Below are 25,699 nucleotides of genomic sequence, written 5' to 3' on the forward strand. Positions count from 1 at the left end.
GGTCCCTGGGGCAGGACACTCTGGGCCCAGCTCGCTCCTGCCAGTAGCGGAATGTGAGTCTGACCCAGGCTTGGGTGGGGGAGTCCCAGCCTCCCCAGGGCAGGGGTCTCCCGTGGAGGGGGCAGGAGAAGAGGGCAGGTGTCCCAGAGCCTGAGCCCAAGTGTCTGCGAGAAGCGGGGCCAAGGCCTGGGGCGCAGACCCCAGCCCCGCAGCAGGCCCGGGGGACAGCTCTGTTTTGGGGGGGACCTGAGGCTGTAGCCCGACCCTGTTTCCCGCTCAGGAAGCCCCCTGCAGCGGGGCCGGCAGGTGGCGGCCCAAGAGCCTTGGTCCTGGCTCTGCAACCAAAGCCTTCCCGGGAGGACGTGGGTGGGCCAAGTGGCCCTTCTCCGCCCCGGCTGTCTGCTGGTGGGACGCGGGGCTGAGTCTGGGCAGGGGCGCTAGGACGAGTGGACCGGACGGGTAGACGGACAGGACGGGGTCATCCTAGTGGCTTCCTCCGTGCTGGCTGGTCCCTGAGACCCAGTCGATGACAATGAAGCTCAGACTCATGGCCATCAGCAAGACGCCGAGCACAGCAAAGCCGAGCGCCTGCGGCCAGAGGCGCGGTCAGGAGGTGGCCAGGGGCGGCCCAGCCCGCGCCCCCCGCCCCCGCCGCCCCCGCCTCCCACCAGGATCTTGGGCGTGGATCGTGCAGGCTCCTTCTCCGTGGGCATGATGCGGAAGTAGAAGATGGCTGGGAAGATGAAGATGAGACACGGGGCGGAGGTGGCACCTGCGAGGGCAGAGCGTGGCACGCTGGCTCGGCCGGGGCTCCAGAGGGCAGCACCCGCTCCACTCGCAACCCACTGGGACGGAGAGCACGTGCCACCGTGCCCTGCTTCCTTTGTTTTTGCTTTTTGCTTTTTTTGGTACTGGGGATTAAACCCAGGGGCATTCTACCTCTGAGCTATATCCCCAGGCTTTTTTATTTTGAAACAGTCTCGCTAAGTTGCAAAGGGCATCATCTGCAGGTTGCTGAGGGTGGTGGTGCACACCTGGAATCCCAAGACCACCACGCCCAGCTGTGGGAGGTCTTTAGATCACGGGGTCCTCGAATGGGATTCCGAGACCCTCGTCTTTCTTTCTCTTTTACTCACTGGGACTGAGGTGAGTGGTTCTGCCATTTGCACAGGTCTAAAGCAATGGGCCAATCATGGACTGGACCCTCCAGAACTCTGAGCCAAGGTAATCAGTATCCTCTCTCCTCCCTCTCTGTGCTGGGGAACTGAGCCTGGGGCCTTCCTGCATGCTGGGCAAGCACTGTCCCAACCTTTTCTCTTTACAATTTAATTTATTTCAGGTACTTGGTTACAGTGACAGAAAGCTGACTAACACACAGTTATTCTTGAAAGCTTTCCACCCTTTGACACAATGAATCCCTTCTTTTCCTTGTGCGTACTAGGGGCTGAACCACCTTGCACTTGCTTGCTCTATCCCAAGCCCTAATGCACTTGTTCCTGCTTATTTCATTTTGAGTTGGATTTTTACACAAGACACTGTTGGCAATATCACGATACTCCAGACTCGTGACCGTGCCAGACCCTGTGGAGCTTGGTCAGGGCGTCAGTGGCCTGAGTGGGGTCACCTTAAAGATTTTTTGTGTGTATGGGTCTGGAACCCAGGGGCATTCTACCTCCAAGCTACACCCCCAGCCCTATTTTTATTCTTTATTTTGAAACAGGGTCTCACTGAGCTGCAGAGGGCCTCACTGAGTAGCTGAGGCTGGCAGCGAACCGGGATCCTCCGGTCTCGGCCTCCCAAGTGCTGGGATGACAAGCGTGCGCCACCACGGCCGTTCCCAAAGGTGTTTTGGAATTGTCTGACCCCCCCCACCTCAGAACCCCAAGTGGGAGGGTCCAGGGGACAGCAACCAAGCCCAAGCTGAAATCTAGACACCGAGTCCAGACTCCACACGTGCCAGCGGTGCGCCTGTTGTCCCCAGATCACCCTGCGCTTCAGTCTCCTCAGATGAGTAACCGGGACAGGCCGCAGGGCATCCTGTGCACGCGTGCGTCCATGCGTGCGGCGTGCGTGTGATTGGGGATGGCGCCCGGGGACACTCTACCTCTGAGCTGCACCCCAGCCCTATTTTAATTTTGAAACAGGGTCTCACTAGGTCGATGAGAATCTCACTACTTGCTGACGCTGTCCTTGAACCTGTGATCCTCCTGTCTCAGCCTCCTAGGTACTAGGATTATAGGTGTGTGCCACCATGCCTGGCTCTCATTTTTAATTTGGAAACAGGACCTCACTAAGTTGCTGAGGCTGGCCTCAAACACACAAGTCTTCTGTCTCAGCCTCCCAAGTACTGGGTTTATAGGCATCACTATAGTGCCCTTTTCTTCTTTTCTTTTCTTTTCTTTTTTTTTTTTTTGCTGAACCGGGGATGGAACCCAGGGGCATTCTACCTTTGAGATACACCCCCAGCCCTATTTTTTATTATTATTTTTGTGTGTGTGTGTGGTACTGGGTGGAACCCAGGGACTTTTCTACCTCCAGGCTACACTCCCAGACCTATTTTATACTTTATTTGGAAACAGGGTGTCACTAAGTTGCTGAGAGCCTCACTCAGCTGGCTCGAACCTGTACGATCCTCCTGTCTCCGCCTCCCAAGCGCTGGGACAAGCGTGTGCCACCACGCCCGGCCTTATTTTTTATTCTTGAAACAAGATCTCACTAAGTTGCAGAATCTCACTAAGTAGCTGATGCTGTGACTCGCAATCCTCCTGTCCCACCTCCCATGCACCAACAATAGTGCCCTTTTATGTTTTCTTTTTGAGATGGGGCCTCCCTATATTGCCCGGGCTGGTCTCGAATTCCTGGGCTGAAGTGACCCTCCCGAGGATGACAGGCACGTGCCGCCATGCCTGGCCAGTGGACCCTGAGCCCTGGGGTTCACTCGAGCCCCCCGCAGGGTTCTGAGCTCTAGAAGGCACCGCGGCCAGGCATCCTCAAGGACGGGACCTCAGATGGAAGGCCAGCCATCAGCTAAGTCCAGGGCGGGAACTCGGGAACCTGCCAAGATCTGCAGAAATGAATTTCTCTGGGCAACCCCCAATTCTGTGGCGGGGCCAGACTCTTACCGATAACCCCAAAGATGCCCAGGATGTTGGGCGCAAAGATGACCAGCAGGTTGATGCACGTAAGCAGCCCGGTGGCGATGGCGATGTGCCGCAGCCAGCTGAACTCCTGGTCCTGGGACAGCATCTGCTGGATGGCGCGGCGCACCTGGGGCGGGCGAGGGTCAGTCCGGCAGCCCGGCCCGCTCCCCCGGGCCGGCCACCTGCCCACTGGCTCACCGGGAACAGGACAATCGGCACGGTGAGCGTGACTGCGGTCAGCACAGCCACACGCACACACAGGATCAGCACGTCGAACGGGTCCACCTTGCTGTAGGTGTGCAGCAGCTCCGACTCCACCCCATCTGTGCGGCAGGGGCGGAGGTCAGCAGGCCAGCGGGCGTCAGCCGCGAGTGGCCTGCTGGACCCTGACCCCCTGGGCAGCGGCCTCGGGCTCGCCAGCACAGCTGCGGGGCAGCCGGGCGCCACATGCTGAGTGAGGCCCTAGTGGACAGGCGCGGTGCAGCCCGCCTGCCTCTGCCCGCCCCGCAGGTCCAGCCTTACCATAGAAGGTGAGGTAGCCGAAGAGGGCGGCCAGGAAGTACATGACGTACATGACGGCGATGGACAGGTTGGAGATGCCCTGCATCTTCCTCCTGGACGGGCTGCGGGGCGGTGGACGAGGGGCTGCGGTGGGCGAGGGGCTGGGCCGCTGTGCACCCTGGGACCTCCGCGAGGCCGGGACTCGGCAGCACCCCTCACTACCGTTTTTCTTTTCTTTTCTTTTTCTTTTTTTGCGGTACTAGGGATGGAACCCAGGGGCATTCTACCTCCAAGCGACACCCCAGCCCTAATTGGTTGTTTTTTGTTTTTTGTTTTGCAGGCCTGGGGATGGAACCCAGAGGCATTCGACCTCCGAGTTACACCCCCTGCCCAATTTTTTATTCTTTATTTTGAAACAGTCTCATTGAGTTGCGGAGGGCCTCACTAAGTAGCTGAGGCTGGCCATGAACCTGAGATCCTTCTGTCTCAGCCTCCCAAGTGCTGGGATCACAGGCGTGCGCCGCCACAACCACCCTCCCTCACTATACAGCAGGAGCTCTCCTTGCCGCTGACTTCCCGCGGCAGCCATGGCGTCTCTGATGAAGAGACTGAGACCGAGTCCCCCCCCTGCACCCAGCCGCCCCCTGGCCCAGCCCTCCCGCAGACACCTACTCCTTGAGCTCCGTGTAGATGGGCAGCACCTCGGGGTGGCAGACGAAGGCAAAGGCCATGATGGGGATGGTGTATGCTGTCTGGGGACACAGGAGGGCGTCAAGGCGGCCCCTCACCAGGCCCCGTCCCGACCGCCCGCAGCCCGCCCGTGGGAACCTGTGAGTTGAGCGTGAAGTAGCGGGGGGAGCAGAGGCCTTCCGAGGGCTCGCCCTGCAGCTGCGCCTTCTCCTCGGCATGACTGAAGTTGCCGGTGATGTTGGCCACGCCGAGGGGCAGGGGGCAGGGCACTTGGAACTTCTTGTAGATGACCTGGGCGGGAGGGATGCGGGCATCTGGGTCAGGCTAGACCGCCTGGAGCCACGGGGATGAGGTGACTCGGCGGCCGTCGGACCGGGCCTCCCGGCGACTCCCTCCCCCCTCCCTCCCTCCCTCCGCCGGGCGGGCGCTGCCCGGAGGACCACTCACTGCGATGAGGAAGAACGCCATGCAGCCGAGGGAGAAGCCGCTCGAGTAGCCCAGGTAGCCTGCGGGGTGGGGCTGTGAGCCAAGGCCCCGAGCCCGCCCCCCCCCCCCCCCCCCCGTGCCGCCACACCCACCGAGCTGCCGCATTAGCGCCAGGGGCAGGATGATGGCGACGGAGACCAGGATCACCAGGTAGTTCCCGTTCGTGTACCAGGCCCTGTGGGGCGGCAGGGGGCGCTGGGCCAGAGTCCCCTCGCCCGGGGCTCCTGCCTCCCCCTGTGGGGACACCAGTGGTGCCACCGAGTCTCCTGTCCCCAGATGCAACGCTGCGTGATGGGAGCATGAGGAGCTGCCCTGCACAACTCGGGCTGGTCACTCACCACTGAAGTCCCTGCAGGGCTTCTCAGGACACAGGGGCCTCAGGCCCCCTGACCTGTGTGCGTGGGCCCTCTGGGCATCGGCACACCACATCACCCTGGCCCTCCCCGCCCCATGATGGTTGCAGGACGCAGTGAGGTCAGGGCCTGAGGCCAGGACCATCCTTATCCTTCTAGGGCTCCAAGGCTGTGGACACGGCCCCTTTGCTTGGGGGGGCCTGGACTCGGCCTTTCTGCCCACGCCCGCGAAGGGAGGCCAACGCCTGGCCAGTGCAGCTGTAGCAACAGCAACCAGGACACCGGGCTTAATCTCCTGGGGGGCTGACCCCATGGTCAGGAATAGCAGGTGCTTAGCGCTAAGCCCGGCCACTGGCGCTCAGGGGCCGGCAGGGTCCAGGCAGGCGGGGCCCCACTTCTCAGCCTCACGCTGCCCGGCCCTCCTCCATGACAGAGTGGAAGCTGAATGCTGGCCCAGCTGGCCGCTCCTGGGCCCTCCGTCCACTGACCTCTCTATCCCGTCTCCACCACCCAGCCCAGCCCGGGGCTAGTGGGCTGGGGGATACAGCCTCCCCCTTCACCCCAAGGCTCACGGGGTCCGTTCCTCCAGGTTCAGGAAGGTCTGGATGACCAGGGGCAGCTCGGACTTGATGATGTACAGGTAGCTGGACATGGCTGCGGAGGAAGGGGCAGAGTCGGCCGGCTGGCCCGCACCCCGCCCGCCCCCCTGCACCGGCCTCACCTCCGATATTCTGTAGTGTAATGGCCAGGGCGGCCGCCAGCTTCCCCGGGGTCCCGAAGGCACGGTAGCCCAGCTGCTCATAGGCGCGGATGCCTGTGGGGAGGGCATGGGGTCAGGGAACTCGCTGGGCACCAGCCCCCGCCCGGCAGCCCATGGGAGGCTCACCCACAATCCCCGAGGACTTCAGGAGCAGGTGGATGGAATAGCTGGACAGCAGGGCGACGGCCGTCAGCAGGATCCTGGGGAGGAGGAGAAAGGTCGCTGGGCTCCCCCGCCCAGCTGCGCGAGGCCTGGGCGGGCCGCGTCTGCTATCTGGGCAGATGTGGATGCAGGCTCAGGAGGCCCTGGTTTTTGTTTTGTTTGTTTGTTTGTTTGTTTATTTATTTATTTATTTATTTATTTATTTATTTATTGTGATACTGGGGATGGAACCCAGGGCCATCCTCAGGTATACCGCTGAGCTATACCCCTAGCCCTATTTTATTCTTTATTTTGAAACAGGGTCTCACTAAGTTGAGGAGGGCCTCACTCAGTAGATGAGGCTGGCTTTGAACCTGCAATCTTTTCCTGTCTCAGACTCCCACATACTAAGATTACAAGCGTGCACCACCATGCCTGGCTCTGGTTTTGTTTGTTTTGGTACTGGGGATTGAACCCAGGGGTGCTCTGATTCCAAGCTACACCCCTAATCCTTTTTTTATGATACTAGGGATTGAACCCAGGGGAATTCTATCTCTGAGTTGCACCCCGCCCTATTTTATTTCATTTTCTTTGCAAATGGGGTCTCATTAAGTTACTAAGGGTCTCACTAAATTGCTGAGGCTGGCTTCAATGTGATCCTTCTGTTTCAGCCTCCCAAGTACTGGGATTACAGGTGTGCGCCACCATGCCTGCTCCAACATTTTTTTTTTGGTGCTACTGGGGTTCCTAGAAGCCCTTCTACCTCCGGGCTACACTCCCAGACCTATTTTATACTTTTTTATTTAGAAACAGGGTCTCTTACGCCAGCACGGCTGGCTTCGAACCTGCGCGATCCTCCTGTCTCCGCCTCCCAAGCGCGGGGATTACAAGCGTGCGCCACCACGCCCAGCCAACATTTTTTTATTCTAAACTAGGATCTCACTAAGTTGCTGAGGCCAGCCTTGAACCTGCAATCCTCTTGTCTCAACCTCCCAAGTACTGAGATTACAGGCATGTGCCAGTGTGCCCAGGGCACAACATGACCCAGAGGGGCCCTCTAGGTCCAGGGTGACCTCTGACCATTGCATCCTGGAGATAAACATGTTCCCTAGTCTACTGCCCGGCAGAGCTCCAGGCAGGGCACACACGTGCACACACAGGGCCTGGCCACAGGACCTGGCCTCCACGTGTAGCTGGCCTCGTGTCCTGGCCTCGGTGAGTTTAGCGGGCAGTGTGGTGTTTGGTGTAGATGTTTAGGCAGCTGTGGTCTGGTTAGTGTAAGAGGTGCCTGTCCCTGGACAGGGAACCAGCAGGTCCTGGAGGTCAGGGCTGCAGCCCTTTGAGGGCTCCTGTCTGTTTTTGTTTGTTGGTACTGGGGTTGAACCCAGGGGCATTTTACCTCCAAGCCACACTCCCCAACCCTTTGTACTTTCCAACTGGGTCTCGCTAGCTTGCTGAGGCTGGCCTGGCACCTGCGATCCCTCCGTCTCGGCCTCCCAGGTCCTGGGGTCGCCGTGCATGCCGCGGCACCTGGGGTGGGCTCTCTATCTTTAGGGTTTGCGGAGGGCACTCACAGGAACAGGATGATGCCCGTGTTGGCCATGGCGTAGGCGAGGCCCAGGATGCCGCTGCCCATGATGGCGTTGCTGAGGTTGAACACCGACATTCCGAATGACGTCTTCCCCTCAAACTGCGGGTACAGAGCAGGGTGGGGGTGAGGCGTCGGCACGACACAGGCCCCGTGGAGGCCCCTCCCACAGCACAGCCTCCCCATCACTGCATCCGAGCTCCCCAGCGCCCCCCCCCCAGCCCCAGCTCACATCAGTGAAGTGCGGCTCCTTGCCGGGGCTGTTCTGGAGAAAGCCCCTGCCCTCCATGCTGCCCCCTCTGGGGTCCGCGGCCCTGCAGGCACAGGCCGGGCGGTCAGCTCCAGTCCTGGGACCCTGCCCGCCCCGCCCCGCCCCCAGGGTCCCTCTTCCACTCACCTCTGGCTGCCTGCTGTGGGGGCGCTGGCTGGGAGCGGCCCCTCCAGGTGCCTGCCGTTGGGTACCAGCTCCACCATCTCTGTCTCCATGGGTGCTTCCATGGCTGGGGACCACTGCTGGGAGCACTGCTCTCACACCAGGGAGCGGCTCTGCGGAACAGCCAGTCCCTCTGGTATCCCCTCTTGGGGCCCGCGGCCCAGTCTCCCACACAAGGCCAGCGACCATAGCACACCCAGAGACACACCTGCGCTGCGCCCACCACCTCTGGGGATGGGTCTTTGGGGGTCACGGCTGGGATACCTAGTTCCAGAACCCTCCGAAGCGGCGCCTCAACTGTCACACAGCCACCGAGCCTCAGGGCTCAGTTTCCCTCCTCTTCTGTGCAACAAGGGCCGTCCAGATGGCCTGACTTAGAGTCCAGTGGCACTCAGACCCCTGGGTGCTGAGTCCCAGGCGCTGGGCCACACTCTGCTGTGCAGCTCGGACGCCTCCGCCCTGCACACACGCTAGTCTGGGTGATGGCTTCCTGCGCTGGCCCTGTGTGCCAGGGGTCTCCCGGCCAACCCACAATGGCCCTGCCCGACGGCTTGAGGCCTCAGCGAGGGTGAGGGCTGTGGGCCCCATTCCCAGCCGCCCGGCGGGCACTGCTGGCAGCCAGAACAAAGGGTCCTCTGTGGGCTGAGAGCCGGCGCTGGGAACAGTGGGCACAGCCGCTGCCCCCCCAGCCGAGGCCTGAAGCGGTGCCGGGCGACTGGACACCTGGGCCCGTTCTGCCTGGCTGTGGCCAAGGCCCTCAGGGAACCTTCCAGGAAACGGGTGTTCCTGGGCCTGACCTCACCTGCCACTCAGCCTGGCCTTCGAGCCCCTCCCTCCTGAAGGGACCCCCAACACTCGGGGCCGCCACCCAGAACAGAACCCTCAGCCCTGAGACCCAAGGAGCACGCAGCCCGGGGCCTCAGCAGCTGCAGAGGAGCCCAGATCACCCCTTGGTGCCCCCTTCCCTGGGGCTCGGCTCCCCTTCCCTGCACTGCGGCCAGCTGGGGGTCGCTACCCCAGGCCCACAAGATGTCTGGCCACAGCGGAGCCGGGGCCTGTGGGGACATCCTGAGGGCCAGACTGGCCAGCGGCAGAGCGGGCCAGTTTGGAGACCCGGGAGCACCCCACCAGGCGAGCCAGCCAGAGTCCAGATTTGAGGCCGTGCCGCCCCTTCCACCTGGGAACCCCAGACTCTGTCCTGAACCCCCTCCCTGTTCCCAGCCCTGATGCGATGGTCTCAGATCCGCAGCAGGGAACTCAAAGTCACCCTTGGGGCTGGAGGAAAGAGGAAACCGGAGGTAGCTGCCTCGAATTACCAACCAGAGGACTCACCCAGTGTCCCGGCCAGCCGGCCAGGCTCAGATGCTGGACAGCTCAGCCTGGGGATCCCACGCCCGGAACCAGTGCCTCTGCCCCTCCCAGCTGCCCACTCAGGAACATGACAGTGTTGACATCTCTTCTTTTGGGGGGCACTAGGGATTAAGCCCAGGGGCATTCTACCTCTGTGCTACACCCGCAGCCCTTTATTTTGAAGCACGGTCTTGCTGAGTGTGGTGGCACACACCTGTAATCTCAGTAGTTGGGAGGCTGAAATAGGAGGATTTCAAGCCAGGCTCAGCAACTTAGTGAGAGCCTGCTTCAAAATGAAAAAAAGGATGTGGTGATGCAGCTTGTAATCCCCGCACTTGGGAGGCTGAGACAGGAGGTTCACTGCTAGCCTCAACTTAGTGAAACCGTGTTTCACTTTCTTTCTTTTTTTTTTTTTTGGTGGTACTGGGGGTGGAACCCAGAGGCTTTCTACCTCTGGGCTATATTCCCAGACCTATTTTATATTTTTAAAATTTGGAAACAGGGTCTCACTAAGTTGCTGAGAGCCTCACTAAGTAGCTGAGGCTGGCTTCGAACCTGTGCGATCCTCCTGTCTCAGCCTCCCAAGTGCGGGGATTACAAGCGTGCCCACTGCGCCCAGCTGAAACCGTGTTTCAAAATAAAGAATAAAAAAATAATTGTAATCCCAGCATTTGGGAAGCTGAGATGGAAGGATTGTGGTTCGTGGACAGTCTCAGGTACTTAGTGAGGCCCTTTCCAACTCGGTAAGACCCTATTTCAAAAAATAAAGACTAAAAATAGGGCTGGGGGTGTAGCTTGGAGGCACAGCGCCCCTGGGTTCCATCCCCAGTACCGAAAAAAAAAAAAAAGAATAAAAAACAAGCCGGAGCTGGGCATGGTGGCACACACTTGTAATCCCACCATTTGGGAGGCGGAGATAGGAGGATCGCAGGTTCACAGACTGCCTCAGCTACTTAGTGAGGCTCTCTGAAACTCAGTGAGACCCTGTTTCAAAATAAAGAATAAAAAATAGGGTAGAGGGTATAGCTAAGAGGTTAAATGTCCCTGGGTTCCATCCCCAGATCCACAAAAAAAAAAAAAAAAAAAAAGAATAAAAACTAGGGCTGGGGTGTAGCTCAGAGGTAGAATGCCTCTGAGTTCCATCCCCAGTACAGCAAAAAAAAAAAAAAAAAAAAAAAAAAAAAAAAAAAAAAATAGGGCAGGGGGTGTAGCTTGGAAGAAGAATGTCCCTGGGTTCCATTCTCAGTACTGGAAAAAAAAAAAAATGGAAGAAACAAAGAGAAAAAAAGGGGTGTGCTTCAGAGGTCTGGCTCAATTCCTAGTGCAAAATAGAAAAAAGGACAGAAAGTCTTGCTACATTGTTGAGGCTGGCCTCAAAGCTGTGACCCTCCTGTCTCAGCCTCCAGAGCACTGGGATTCCCCGGCTCCCACCTCTCCTCCAGCTCTTCCCTAGAGCCTGTCCTCATGCCGCTGTCTGGGGCTTGCCATCGCGGCCTCTCGGGGATCCCACCTGGTGAGCAGGTGCCGGGCCTCCAGAGTCCCTCCAGCGCGCCCGCTGGTCCTCAGCCAGGCTCGCCCTCGCGGCCCTGCCCTGGGCAAGCTGGGACAGGCCCTCGCGTGTGCTGAGTCGGCAGAGGGGACAAGGCCCCCTTCTCTGCCCCAGCAGCTGAGGCGGAGGGCTGGCCGGGGCCGGCTGCGGGGCACGGCAGGCACCCCATCAGGACACGCGGAGCCAGGCGCCGCCTCCAAGGAGACTGCGGGCTGCAGGAGGCGTGTGAGGCGCCGGCTCCCGGCTCCCTGTCCCCTGGCTGGAGGTGGCCTAGATCCTGGGGCCTGGCGGCTCCCACTCACCCACAGCCAGGCACTGCTGGGCCTCCGGCCACTGGTCCCAGGAAGGGCATGGGGTGTCCTCTTCCAGAGACCGCTAGTCTAGAAGGGGGAAGCCCTCCACGCTGCCGCATGCCTCTGCCACAACTGAGCGCACTGTGCAGGCACTCACAGAAGCCGAGATGGAGGCTGGCGCGTGGCCCCTGCGTGCAGCACAGGGTTCTGGGTTCAAGCCCCAGCACCGCAAAAAAAAGAATAAGAATAGGTGTATGTTGGGGGGAGACCAAAGGTGTCAGAGCCAATCTTAAATTCTAAAGGGAGAGCCGGGCGTGGTGGGCACGCTGGTCATCCCAGCACTGGGGAGGCTGAGACCGGAGGATCGCGGTGCGCGGACAGCCTCAGCTACTCAGTGAGGCTCTTCCCAACTCAGTAACACCCTGCTTCAAAATAAAGAATAAAAAATAGGGCGGGGGATGTAGCTCAGAGATAGAATGCCCCTGGGTTCCATGCCCAGAACTGCAAAAAAAATAATAATAATAAATAAATTAAAAAAATAAAAAATCTAAAAGACCAGCTGGGCATGGTGGCGTATACTGGTAATTCTAGTACTTGTGTTGTTGAGACAGGAGGACCACAGGTCAGAGGCCAACCTTAGCACCTTGGTGAGACCCTGTTTCAAAATAATGAGGGCTAGCCGGGCGTGGTGGCGCACGCTTGTAATCCCTGCGCTAGGGAGGTGGAGACAGGAGGATCGCGCAGGTTCGAAACCAGACGTGCTGGCTTAAGAGAACGTGTTTCCAAATAAAAATATTTTAAAAAATAGGTCTGGGAGTGTAGCCCGGAGGTAGAAGGGCTTCCAAGAACCCCAGTACCATAAAAATAAATAAAAAATAAATAAAAAGGGCTAGGGGTATAGCTTGAAGGCAGGGTTCCCTTACGTTCAATCCCCAATACCAAACAAGTAGATAAATAGGGCTGGTGGTCTAGCTCGGCTGGAAAGCTCCCGTGGGTTCACTCGCCCCCAGTCCAGATGCCCTGCGGTGTGGAGAAGGGAGACTCAGAGCGCAGCAGGGCCACAGTCCCGAGGGGCTGCTGCCGAGGGTGGGCGAGGGCTCTGCGAGCGTGGGCAGCCCGGCACGCCTTTTTCATTTTGGTACTGGGGAGGGAACTAAAGAAGGTTCTATCTCCTAGATACACCCCAGCCCCCTTTTCTTTTTTCTTTTTGGTGGGACTGGGGATGGAACCCAGGGGCCTTCTACCTCCGGGCTACACTCCCAGACTATTTTATATTTTATTTGGAAACAGGGTCTCTTAAGCCAGCTGAGGCTGGCTTCGAACCTGCGCGATTCTCCTGTCTCAGCCTCCCAAGCGCTGGGGTTACAAGCGTGCGCCATCACACCCGGCTCTTATTTTTTCTTTTGAAACAGGGTCTTGCTAAGTTGCTGAGGCTGTCCTGGAACGTACGATCCTCCTGTCTCAGCCTTCCAAATACTGGGATGACAGGCGTGTGCTCTTACCCCCAGCTCTGGCAGAACCTCAAAGGTCAGGTCAGGGTCTGGGCTTCATTGGAGTGCAGCCCGGAAACTGGGGCCCGGATGGGGTCGGCTGGAGCCCGGCCTTTGGCCCTTCCCTGAGGCTGCCCGCCTGTCTTTGACACCCCGCTCCCTCGGGCCTGCTGCCTCCCAGGCTCCTCTGCAGCGGGAGTCAGGTTAATTCGGGGAGAGCAGAGGCAAGCGCCAGTCTAGCCTGACCTGGGAAGCGCACTAGGGCAGGGAGACCCTGGTGGCCCGGGCAGGTCATGGCTATGGCATCTGCGGCCGATGACCGTGGGCCTGGGCAGCGAGTGGGGGTTCTGGGCCAGTGCTCTGCAACCTGTTTGCTCTGCTGGCAGAGACACAAGCCGCAGGTGACGCCTGCCCACGCGGGCATCAGGAGTGAGAACTCGTCAGGCACACCTTGGCGGGTGTCGAGCTTGGCTAATTAAAGATGCCCGGGCCCAGGAATCCAGGCCACTGCACGGCTGCTTTCCTTAATTGCGGGGGGAGGCACACCTCTCTGTCCGGAGTCCTCAGGGCTCTGAGTCCCGCTTTCCTCCCCAGTGCTCAGGGATGGGAGTGGGTCTGCTGGCGGGGCGGCTGCGGGGAGACAGCCACTCTGTCCTTCCCTTGGTCCTGAGGCCGCTTTTTGTGCCTGGGCATCCTCAGCCCGAGGAGGACCTGGGGAGAAGTCACCCGCCTGGCTCGAGGGCCCGCTGTGGTTACCCTCAGGGCTCGAGGGTTAGAACTGTCCCAGTCCCCAACTCAGCGCATGCTCTGTGTGTGTGTGGTACTGGGGACTGAACCCAGAGGCATTCCCCTCGGAGCTACACCCCAGTCCTTTTATTGTATTAATTTAGTTTTTAAACAGGGTCTTGCTAATTTGCTGAGGCTGGCCTTGAAGCTGCGATTCCCTGGCCTCACCCTCCAACTACTGTGATCACAGGTGTGGGTCACCATGCCTGGCTCCAGCTCAGCCCGTTCTTACCACTCTCCTCTGTGGCTGAGACAAGGAACCACGACACCCTCCTGGCCCCAGCCTGCACCCATCTGGGCGGCTAACTCTAGGTCCCCTTGCCTCTCCAGGTTTGGGGGGAGACACCCTTCTTAGGGCAAAGTGTGAGTCAGCGGGCAAGCCAGATAAATCAACACTGTGTGTGTGTGTGTGGTGCTAGGGACTGAGACCAGGGGCATCCTACCTCTGAGCTACAACCCCAGCCCTATTTTCTTTTTCTTTTGAAACAGGGTCTCTCAGTGGGGTGTGGTGGTGCACGCTTATAATCCCAGCATTTGGGGGGCTGAGACCAGAGGATCACGGTTCGCAGCCAGCCTCAGCTACTTAATGAGGTCCTCTGCAACTCAGTGAGACCCTGTTTCAAATTAAAGAATAAAATATTAAAATATAGGGCTAAGGGTGTAGCTCAGAAGTAGAATGTCCTTGGGTTCCATCCCCAGTACTGCAAAAATAAGAAAAAAGAAGAAGAAACAGGGTCTCTCCAGGTTGATGAGAGCCTCACTACTTGCCAAGACTGTCTCCAAACCTGCACTCCTGTCTCAGCCTCCCAAGTACTGGGATGACAGGCGTGCGCCACCAGGCCCGGCTTCTGTTGACACGCTTGAACTGCGTGTTCTCCAAGCACGGCCACAGGGGCTGCTGGGAGCTGACGCTGAGGGTAGGGTCCAGAGCGTGGGCAGGTATGCCACGGTCAGAACAGGGGAGTACTGTCGGGCGCGGTGACACACTCATGTAATCCCAGTACTTGGGAGGCTGAGAGGAGGATCGCAAGGTTCAAGGACAGTGCAGTAACTTAGTGAGACCCTGTTTCAAAACAAAAAAAGGCCATAGTCGCCGGGAGTGTGGCACATGCTTGTAAATCGCAGCATTCGGGAGGCGGAGACAGGAGGATCGCCGTTTGCGGCCAGCCTCGCTACTTAGTGAGGCCTTTTGCAACTCAGTGAGACACGGTTTCAAAATAAAGAAAAAAAAATAGGGCTGGGGATGTAGCTCAAAGGTAGAATGCCCCTGTACCACACACACACACACACACTCACACACAAAGGCTATGGTGGTACTGCTTGGACACAAAATGCCCCTGGATTCCATCCCCAATACCAAGGCAGAGCACAACAAAACAAGCCTCGATGGCCCCTCCATTCCCCACAGCCACACCCTCGTCGGCTAGGACACAAGTGGCGCCGGCCTGCGCTGGTCCTGGGGTGAGTGGCGGGTGGGGGCATGTCCTGAGCAGGGCTGATGACCACGCCAACCCTCATTCCCCAGCTCCTGGGGTCCTGTCTCTGTGATCTGGAGTCTGGAGATGCTGAGGAGGATGTAAGAGGCCCTGCTGTGCCCGGAAGGTAGGCTTCCCTTTGATGGGTCCATTTCCCAGGCCCGCCCGCCCCGCCTGCCCAGGACTCTCCCGCTCACAGCCTCTGGACTAAGGGCCTGGCGTCCCGCGGCCCCCGGGAGGCTGCAGTGGGAGGACAGCTTGAGGCCAGGGCAGCACAGAAAGACTTTCCCTGCCTAAAAAAAAAGGGCCATAAGCAGGCCTGATGGCAGAGCATGCCTGGAATCCCAGTACTTGGGAGGCTAAGACAGGAGGAGCCAGGCTAAGGCCAGCCTCAGCAACTAAGCAAGACCTTGTTTCAAAAATAAAATGGTCTGGGAGTGCAGAGGTAGAAGAATAATTCCCCTGGGTTCAATCCCCAGTGTGACCAAAAAAAAAAAAAGACTGGGCCAGAGCCAGCGGGGCCCTCCCCCGCCTCTGCTGCCAGCCTGCTGAGCGCCACGCACAGCCAGGGCCCCACCGAGCCAAGGACAGGACATCACGTGGCCGTGGCCCCGGGGCAGGGGAGACCCTGCGCCAGCCAGCCATCTTCCTCCCTGCTGACCCGGAATCCCCTGGAGGCGGCCAAATATTTGGACAGCCGGACTCCTGGCCCCAGAGAAAGCTGGAGCACAGGCCTCAGGCAGGTGAGGACACACTGGAGACCCTGGGGGCTAGAGACAAGGTCGGCCTGGAGGGGGCCATGCCAACTGAGCCAGAGACAGGGAGGGAGAGCGAGAGACGGGCACGGCACAGAGCGGGGAAGGGGCCGCACACATTCAAGGGGCGCACGGAGCGTGCTGATCTGGACTGACAGATGGGTGGACCCACGGAGGCCCAGGGGCTAGAGAAAGGCGGGGATGAAGGGGCAGAAAGAAAGAGGGCCAGAGCCGGCTGTGGGGGCACGTGCTGTAATCCCAGCATTCAGGAGGCTGAGACAGGAGGACTGCGGTTCAAGGACAGCCTCAGCTACTTAGTGAGGCCCCCCTTTTTTGCGGGTCTGAGGATGGAACCCAGAGGCATTTGACCTTTGAGTTATACCTCCTGCCCTATTTTTTATTCTTTCTTTGGAAACAGGGTCTCACTGAGTTGCAGAGGGCCTCACTAAGTAGCTGAGGCTGTCCGCAAACCGCGATCCCCCCGTCTCAGCCTCCTGAATGTCGGGATTACAAGCGTGGGCTCTTAGTGAGGCCCTTTGCAACTCAGTGGGGACTCTGTTTCAAAAATAAAGAATAAAAAATAGGGCTGGGGGTGTGGCCGAGAAGTAGAATGCCCCTGGGTTCCATCCCCAGTGCCACAAAAGAAAAAAAAAGACAGAGAGACCAAAGCCACAGGCAGACAGCTAGCCAGACACTTAGTCAAGGAGCCAGAGAAGCCAGAGAGGTGAGAAACAGAGATGACCAACGGGCCAGAAATAGCCAGATGGGGAAAGGCTGCTGGAGCTGGCCAGAGACGCGCGACCGCCCGAGCGCGAGAAGCGGAGGGACCCAGAGCCCACACGACGACAGCGGGCGTGCAGGGTGGCAGGCAGGACCCCGAGGACCCCAGAAGCAGCCAACCACTGCACCTCCAAGGCTTCTCGCAAGGGCAGGCTCCATCCCCACCAGCTCGTGAGGTGCAGAGGCCCAGCTAAGCCACCGGCCACAAGGCCAGGCTGGGCCAGAGAGCGCACCGGCTCGTCTACCAGAACAACGCAAGAAAAACGCAGAAAGGGCGGTCAGTGGGAATGAGCCCTCTTCTCAGCGGCCACACACGGGAGGAGACGTGCTGGCCAAGAGGCTGTGTACAGGACGTGGCCTGCAGGGCGGAAATTCAAAACCAAGCCACCCTAGGCCACTGGCAGGAAGGCCCCTCCTGCCCAGCAGGGGGTCCTTCCCTCTGGGCCTGGAACCCCGCCTGCTCAAGAGCCCCACCCTGCCCTCGTCCTGTGCCACAGGCCCACCCCTCACTACTCTCCCCCGCAGGACTCGACTCGAGCACGCAGGGGCCACAGGGTGGGTGCTCAGTAAGCACCTTACAGAAGGCGCACACCTGTCTTCCCAGCACTTGTGAGGCTGACAGGAAGATCGCTGGTTCGCAGCCAGCCTTAGCAATTTAGCGAGGCCCTCCATGACTCAGTGAGACCCTGTTTCAAAAGAAAGAATAAAACAGGGCTCAGAGGTTGATGTCCCTGGGTTCAATTCCCAGTCCCACAAAAATAAAGAAATAAAATGATGAATGGCATGAGCCCTCAGTCCATCTGACCTGCCCTAAGGTTGTGTCTACACAAGCATGTCCTCCTGTGGGCCCCTGTCCCACTACGGCAGAGACCGCATAGCCCACCCCGGCTTTCCAGGTACGCAGATGCCAAAACTATACCCCCCAGCAGCCAGCCCCCCCCCCCGCAGACGTTTCCCCTGGACACTGAATGTAGCCCAGACGTATGGTGTGTGCTTAATTCAGCTTAAAATCCTTCCCTGACCTGGCCAGAGACCATGAGTCCCCTGCCTGTTCCACAGTGCCTCAGTTTCTCCACTCTAAGGCTGCTTGCTACGGCAAGTAGCAAGAGTAACCAACCCTTATGGGCTGGACTGGAGTCCAGGGAAGATAGACGGCAAGAACCGGCGCTCAAGAGTGGCCTGGGAGGCCGGAGAAGACCGGCGCTGCCAAGGTGCAGGCCGGATGAAGCTCGGAGACACCCCTCCTTGGAAACACCTGAAGAAGTCACAGGCTGTCCATCTGATTCCGGTCAGCCCCGGGGTCAGAGAGGTGCCGGCCTCTGCTCCTCTCCTCTCCACACCGGCTTCCCCTCCCCAGGGAGGGCTCCCCTGGCTCCGGCGCCTCCCCCTTCAAATGCAACTGCCAGCAGCCCCAGGTAATCCCAGCACTCCGGAGGCTGAGACAGGAGGATCGCAGGCAGGTTTGTGGCCAGTCTCAGCAATTTAACAAGATCCTCTGCAACTTAGTGAGACTCTGTTTCAAAGTAAATAATAAAAATGGACTGGAGGTGTAGCTCAGAGGCGGGATGGGTTCTCTCTCTCTCTCTCTCTCTCTCTCTCTCTCTCTCTCTCTCTCTCTCTCACACACACACACACACACACACACACACACACACACACACACACTCGCACACTCGCACACTCGCACGCACACGTGTCCGTGCATTCCTCTAGTTGCTAGTTTCTGGTCCCTACACTGCGCGCCCAGAGCACCTAGACGGAGCACCCAGGGCCTCCTCCGGGCAGCACAGGGAGGGGGCCGTGGCCGGCCTGCGAGGGGGTCCTCCAGGACGCGCCCCTCGCCCCCGGGGGCCGCGCCGGCTCGGGCGGGAGCGGAGGCGCGGGCGCCGCCGCCAGGTGGGGAGGGCGCGGCCGGCCTCCTCCTCCTCCTCCGCCCGCCCGGGCCGCGTACCTGTCCTGGAGCCCGCGCCGCCCGCCCCGGGCGCCGTCCGCTCCGCTCGCCGCCGGCCTGGCGGCCCCGCTCCGGCCGCGGGATGAAGGGCGCCCGGCCCCGCCCCCGCCCCGCCCGCCAATCCCCGGCCCGCGCGCGGCCCCGCCCCCGCCCCGCCCGCCAATCCCCGGCCCGCGCGCGGCCCCGCCCCCGCCCCGCCCGCCAATCCCCGGCCGCCCCGCGGGGGAGGCGCCGGCCCCCAGGCCCCGAGGCGCCCGGCCGGTCCCCGCGGCCGCGGGGTGTTGGGTCACGAGGAGAGGGTCCGGCAAAGCCGAGGGCTTCCACGCTGCCCTTTCCGCCTTTCCCGCCCTCCCGAGCGGTGGCGGCGGCGGGGAGCGGGAGGCTTCCCGCGGGGATTCTCTCCCTGCTCCCAGTACCCGCCAGTCGGTGGTTGAGGCTGGGACCGGCCAGGCCTCCCTGGCCTCCGGCATCTCTTTTATGTTTTCTTGTTTCGGTACTAGAGCTCGAATCCAGAAGCAGTCTACCTCCCAGCTAACCCCCAGCGCTTTTATTTTTTACGTGGTAACAGAGTCGCTTACCTGGCCGAGGGCCTCGCTAAGTTGCTGAAGCTCGCCTCCTAGCTGTGATCCTCCCGTCTCAGCCTCCCCAGTGCCGCCATTAATTACCGGCATGCGTCACCCACCCGGCTCACCATTTTCTGGAGACTCTTGTTAACCTGGCTCTGGGAACGGGGGCTGGGGCTCGGCGCTCTGGGGAAGGGGTCCTAGGGTGGCCTCTCTCTCGGCTCTCCCTAAGGCGTTGGCACTCAGAGGCTGGTGGTGTGTCAGGCCCCGGCTGGCCAGCAGGGCGCTTGGGGGGCACTGACCTCACAGGGTAAAAGGGAGGGGGCCCAGCACAGCTGTGCTGCTTGCTTCTCTGCGCCGGTGCTGATCCGATTAAGCCCTGGCCTCGGCTGCCCCTCTCTGAGCTGGACTTCTCTGGGCCCGGCCGCCCCCTTCCTCATGCGGGGGAATGGCCTGGGCTGGGAGTCAGGCTCTGGCTTCCCGTCCCACCAACTCACAGCCCCACCAAAGTGGCATGCCTCAGTTTCCCTGTAGGTCGCAAGGAAAGGGCTCTGTGTTTCCCCTGGCCCGAGGGAGTGGGTGCAGGGGAGGCTGGGAGCCAGGGGCAGGGGCTGGGAGGCTACGCAGAAATCACTGACTTGGGGGCAGTCTCGGGAAACCTCAGGCCACCAACTCCTGCCTCGTGCGCAGCTGGAAGACAGGAAGGGCCGGCTCGCCTCCTGATCTGGGGCAGGTGTAATCGCTAGGCCGGAGCCGGCCATGATCCTGAGAGGCCGTTAGCCGTCCACTCTCCAAAGGCCATGAGGCAGAGGCACCTGGCTGCTGGAGGGGGCATTTGCAAAGGGCTGGCTCTGGGTGCACCGCCTCGGGCCAGTGCGGGCCCAGGTCGCCGGGGCCGTGAGCATGGGGTCCTGTCCAGACTGCAGGGAGCAGGGCCTGCTGGGGCAGGCTGCCGTGGGAGGCCCAGAGGCGGTGTGGTGGGGGGCCTGGGCTAGGCCACGTGGCAGGCTGGGAGGCCTGGCTGTTTGTTGCTGTTTGGTCTGGGCCCCCGCCAGGGCAAACAGTGTTCAGGCCTTTCCCACCACCTGCGGAATCTCTCAGCCGAGCCTGCAGTGGCCGGACAGCTGGGCAGCGGGTCGAGGCTAGCAGAACTGCCAGGAACCTTCTCCCAGAGGCCATAGGGAATGTCCAGTTGTGCAGTGGCCGGGCGGGGGGAGGCCGGGGACCGGGCTCTCGCATCTGTGCAGCTGCTGCCTCCGCCTGGGCCAGAGCTCGAGGTCTGGGACCCTCAGGCCCCCTCCAGGCTTGCAGCAGCCCTCCTCCCCTCCCTCAAAGGTGACAGTGCCCGAGGCCCTCTCCAGTGGTGAGGCCCCATCTTTACCTCCAGCCCGGGGGCCGGCCCGGCCTCCCTCCGTCCAGCTGGCCTCCCTGACAGCCCCAGCCGTGGCGGCCCCGCCACCCTGCAGTACCAGAACACACAGCCTTCGTTCTTCCGTGCCTCTGGCCTTGTGCGTCCCTCCCAGGGCTCCGGTCTTCACCTGGTCCCACCTCCCCGGCAGACCCCACAGATCACGTGAGGACCCTGCCTGAGTCCCCGAGCCAGCTCCTCCCGCAGCCTCACCGTGGCCACCCTGGCGCGGGCCGCAGCGCAGCCTCATCATCCCCACGCTCTGGGGCAAGATGGGAAGGTGTCTGTCGGGATGGAGGGCACAGGCCAGGGTGGGCTCTGAGAGATGCAGACGGCTTGGCCAAGCGGGGGGCCAGGCTGGGGGTGAGGGCAAGGGGACCATTAGGCTGCCCTCTGGGAGGGCTGCGAGCAGGGCTGGACACACAAAGGCCTCACAGGAAAGGCCAGTTCTCCCTTCACTCCGGTGGGCCCAGGCCCCAGGCCCATGCTGCTGACCACACTGTGCCGCGCGTGGGTCCTGGGGGCTGCTCCTTGGGCACGAGCAGGGATTAAGTACCCTGACACAGGCCGTGGAAGTAGGGACCCCTAGGCGGCCCTTCTCTCCAGCCTTCCCGCCTGGGCCTCAGCTGGTAGCTTCTTGGCCAAGGCCTGCTCCCGCGCGCGGCCCTGGCTTGCCCGCCCCACCCTCTCTCCCCTGAGATCTGGCCCCCAGCTCCCTTGGCCACCGAAGCGGCTTAATGAGCCCGGTCACATGGGTTGTGTGCTGCTGTGGGGAGGGCCAACCCCCAGTGGTCATCTGGCCAGGCCCTGACGTCAGGGGCATTAACCGTCCACTGGGCTGTCTAATCTCTGGTCAGTGGCTGGGCCAGGCTAGTCCTGTCAGGGCCAGAGCTGAAGACCACAGATCCCTCAGGGACACCTTGGGATTGTAGATGAGGTCAGGTGGTGGCACCAGGAGGTGCCCGCAGGAAATGCCCCCACCTACGTGACAGGTGTGGCCACAGCTGACGCTGGCCAGCTCTCTGATCCTCAGCCCTGGACTGTGAATCCGCATTAGACACCCATTGATCCTGCTCCTTGGGGTGTAATTACGCTGGTGTGGTGAGTGGGTCCCAGGAGGCCCGGCTGGAGGCCGCGCCCAGCGTGAGCCAGGCTGTGCCCACAGGAGGCAGGAGTGCCTGCCTTGGGTCCCACACCCTGGGGCCAGAAGCGTCCCTGGGGCGAGGGGCCTAGCCTAGCCCCGCGTGGCTCTCCTCCTTCTTTGCCCAGGAGGGTGGCATTCATTACCCTTCCTCCCAGACAGGCCAGGGTGAAGGGAGCCCCACTAGCCACCTCCGCCTTAGTCCAGCTCTGCCTCGCGGGCCTGCCACCTCCAGCTCCGCAGAGCCCTGGGCTTGACCCTTACCTCTGCCACTAAATGCCCTGCCCCACCTGCCTCCCTTAAACAGCTGTGCCAGGGAGTCCTCAGAGAGATGACTAGATAGCGCCTGCTGAGCTGGGCCCAAGACAACCCAGTAGGGGGCCTGCACCAAGGGCGTGTGTGTGTGTGTGTGTGTGTGTGTGTGTGTGTGTGTGTGTGTGTATTGTTCTGAGAATTGAACCCAGGAGCATTCTACCTCTGAGCCACACACACACGCATTTAAATTATTTTTATTTTAAAAACATTACTGATTTTTGTCTCCATTAAAGTCATGAAAATAAAATTATAACAAATAGTAAATAATAACAAATCTTGTTTTAGGTAGAAATAAAATATGTATTTAGGCTTAAAATAATATGAATTTGAAGGCTGGGCGTGGTGGCACATGTTCGTAATCCCAGCACTCGGGAGGCTGAGACAGGAGGATCGTGATTCATGGCCAGCCTCAGCTACTGAGTGAGGTCCTTTGCAACTCAGTGAGACCCTGTTTCAAAATAAAGAATAAGGCAGGAGAGAGGCGGAACTTGACATCCAGATGTAGGTTAGAGGTCCAGGAGGACTGGAATCAACCTAGAGGAAGCAGTTTGGAGAGAGAATGAGGGGAGTAACTCAAGGTGCCAAAAGGTGTGCAGAAAATCCAAAGAGGCAGGGACACCGTGTGCGCCACAGGGACAGCAGCAGGGCGGCAGGCCAGTGAAGACATAGAGCAAAGACACTTAAAAGAAAAATATTATAAGCCGGGTGTGGTGAGCCTGCTTGTGATCCCCGCACTTGGGAGGCGGAGACAGGAGGATCACGCAGGTTCGAAGCCAGCCTCAGCTACTGAGTGAGGCTCTCAGCAACTTAGTGAGACCCTGTTTCCAAATAAAATATAAAATAGGTCTGGGGGTGTAGCCTGGAGGTAGAAGTCCCCTGGGTTCAATCCCCAGTACTACAAAAAATATACACATACATACATATATCTACACATACATACATATACATGAGCCAGGTGTGGTGGTGCATGCTTGTAATCTGGTACTTTGGAGGCTGAGATAGGAAGATTGAAGTTCACAGTCAGCCTCAGCAATTTTGTGAGACCCTAAAAAAAAAAGGGTGGAGGTGTGTGGATCTGAGGTAGAATGCCCCTGTATTCAATCCCCAGTATCACAAAAAGATAAAATAAAATAAAACAAAATATAAAGCCGGGCATGGTGGCATACGCTTGTGATCCCAGCATTCTGGAGGCTGAGATCGGAGGATTGTGGTTTGCGGTCAGCCTCAGCTACTTAGTGAAGCTCTCCACAATTTACTGAGACCTTGTCTCAAAATAAAAAATAAAAAATAGGGCAGGTGGTGTAGTTCTGAGGTTGAATGCCCTTGGGTTCCATCCCCAGACCCACAAAAAAATTAAAAAATCAAAGTCCATTGACTGATGAGCAGATAAAAAATCTGTGGTCCATCCATACAATGGAATGTCATTTAGCCTTTTTATTGTGTGTGGTACTGGGGATGAAACTCAGGGGCATTCTACCTCCGAGATACACCCCTGGCCTATTTTTTATTCTTCATTTTGAGACAGGGTCTCACTAAGTTGCAGAGGGCTTTATTCAGCCTTTAAAAGGAAGAGGACTAGCAGGCATGGTGGCGCACGCCTGTAAGCTCAATACTTGGGAGACTGAGACAGGAGGATCGCACAGGTTCGAAGCCAGCCTCAGCTACTTAGTGAGGCTCTCAGCAACTTAGTGAGACCCTGTTTCCAAATAAAGTATAAAATAGGTCTGGGAGTATAGACCAGAGGTAGAAAGCCCCTGGGTTCCCCCAATACCACACACACACACACACACACAAAAAAAAAAAAAAAAAAAAAAAGGAAGGGGCTTCTGTCATGTGCTACAACATGAAGGAAACTTGGAGACTGTCCTCTCTCCCCAGCCCTCGTCTGCAGCCCTGGCCGCCCTGGCCTCTTGGACCCACAGCAACCGGCCCCAGCTAGGACACAGCAGGACCTGGGCCGCTGGAGTCCACCGTGACTCAGCAGTGCCCCGTGCCCGCCCACGGCTCACCTGGTGGTCTGGGTTCAGCTCGCGGCCTCTGCCAGGCTCTGTGAAGGGCTCCAGGGCCCCTCCCCCAACCGGGCCCTGTGCCGAGCTCACCCTGTCTACCCACTTACCCACCCTACCAGTCCCCAAAAGACAAGCACTGGGAGGCCGAGACAGGAGGACCGCAGCTTGGAGGACAACCTCAGCAACATAGTGAGGCTCTCATCAACCGAGCGAGACCCTGTGTCAAAAGAAAAATAAAATAGGGCTTGGGAGTGTAGCTCGGAGGTAGGACGCCCCTGGGTTCCATCTCCAGTAAAGCAAGCGTGCGTGTACACACACACACACACACACACACACACACACACACACACACACACAATACCGTCTGATCTTGGTTGTACAAGACCCTTAGAGTAGTCCAAATCAGAGACAAGAGCAGAATGGTGGTTGCCAGGGCCGGGAGGAGGGGAGCGGGGACAGCGACTGTTTCTTAGGCGCAGGATGTCAGTTTCACAAGGCGGAGGGTGCTGGAGATGGCTACGCAGCATCGTGGATGTACTGACTATTACTGAAATGTATACTTAAAATGGTTAGACGCTTAAACGCACACTTGTAATTCTAAGCTTGGGAGGCTGAGATAGGAGCTCACAGGTTGGAAGTCAGACTCAACAAATAGATTCTCAGCAAGCTAGCAAGACCGGTTTCCAAAAACTAAGAGACAAAACGGGGCTGGGGTGCAGCTCAGAGGTAGAACGCCCCTGCCTTCAGCTTCTAGTACTACACATACACATAAAAATGAACCCAAATGATTAAGACGGTAAATTCTATGATACATGTCTTTATTTATCTTTTTGCGGTACTAGGGATGGAACTCGGGCATTTTACCTCTGAGCTGCACCCTCACCTATTTTTTTTTTATTTTTTAAATAAAAAATAAAGACTAGCCTCAGCAGCTTAGTGAGACCCTGTTTCCAAATAAAATATAAAAAATAAGTCTTGGGGGGGTGTAGCCCAGAGGTAAAAGGCCCCTGGGTTCCACCCCCAGTACCAACAAAACAAAACAAAGACTAAAAAATAGGGCTGGAGGGTATAGCTCAGAGGTAGAATGCTTCTGGGCTACATCCCAGAAGCATTGATATATTTATAAATATATATATTTATAAGCATATATATAATTTATCTGGATACTTTTGTGTGTGTGTGTGTGTGTGTCTGTGCTACTGGGGATTAAACCTAGGGGCATTCTACCTCTGAGCCAAACCCCCAGCCCTTTTTTTGTATCATTCAGAAAGAGGGTCTCACAAAGTTGCTGACAGCCTCACTCAGTAGCTGAGTCTGGCTCTGAACCTGTGGTCCTCTTGCCTCAGCCTCCCACGTGCTGGATCACAAGTGTGCACCAGCAGCCTGGCCTGGATACTGAGTGTCTGGCCGTCACCTTCCATTTCCAGCAGAGACACTGCCTTACCTTTATCCCAGCTGTAATATGCCCTGGCTTCCAGAGCGTCCTGCCTCTCGACGGCCTCTGGAAAGCGCAGGCCTTGACCTGGAGTTTGGCCCTGGTCTCCCAGCCCCCAGCCTGTGCGGAGCCCAGGTCCTCAGCCCCTAGGCTCTGCTGCCATCGCCAGCTTGAGCCCCTCAGAAGGACCCAAGACGTGGACGCGTCCCGTAGCTCCCCCGCACCAAGAGGCACGAGCTGGCCCCACACCCGCTTCACGGCCGGCCAGCCTCACACTGGCCCGACAAACACCCACAGCCCGTCCCAG

The 25,699-nt window shown here is 58.9% G+C and overlaps 1 protein-coding gene across 1 annotated transcript; it reads right to left on the bottom strand.

Annotated features, from left to right (window-relative positions):
- Positions 1 to 483: 483 nt before the first annotated feature.
- SLC38A3 (solute carrier family 38 member 3) lies at positions 484 to 8,157 on the bottom strand (the record flags this gene model as incomplete). The annotated part of the gene is made up of 15 exons (XM_080696648.1): positions 484 to 588; positions 669 to 772; positions 3,123 to 3,267; positions 3,339 to 3,463; positions 3,663 to 3,763; positions 4,314 to 4,393; positions 4,470 to 4,622; positions 4,779 to 4,837; positions 4,910 to 4,992; positions 5,743 to 5,824; positions 5,892 to 5,984; positions 6,057 to 6,130; positions 7,646 to 7,761; positions 7,892 to 7,973; positions 8,057 to 8,157. 15 exons carry the CDS (start codon positions 8,155 to 8,157, stop codon positions 484 to 486), a joined length of 1,503 nt encoding a protein of 500 aa, XP_080552774.1.
- Between the last annotated feature and the right edge of the window lie 17,542 nt (positions 8,158 to 25,699).

This window comes from Muscardinus avellanarius, assembly GCF_963383645.1.
Source record: "Muscardinus avellanarius genome assembly, chromosome: 5".
NCBI classification, from domain to species: Eukaryota; Metazoa; Chordata; class Mammalia; order Rodentia; family Gliridae; genus Muscardinus; species Muscardinus avellanarius.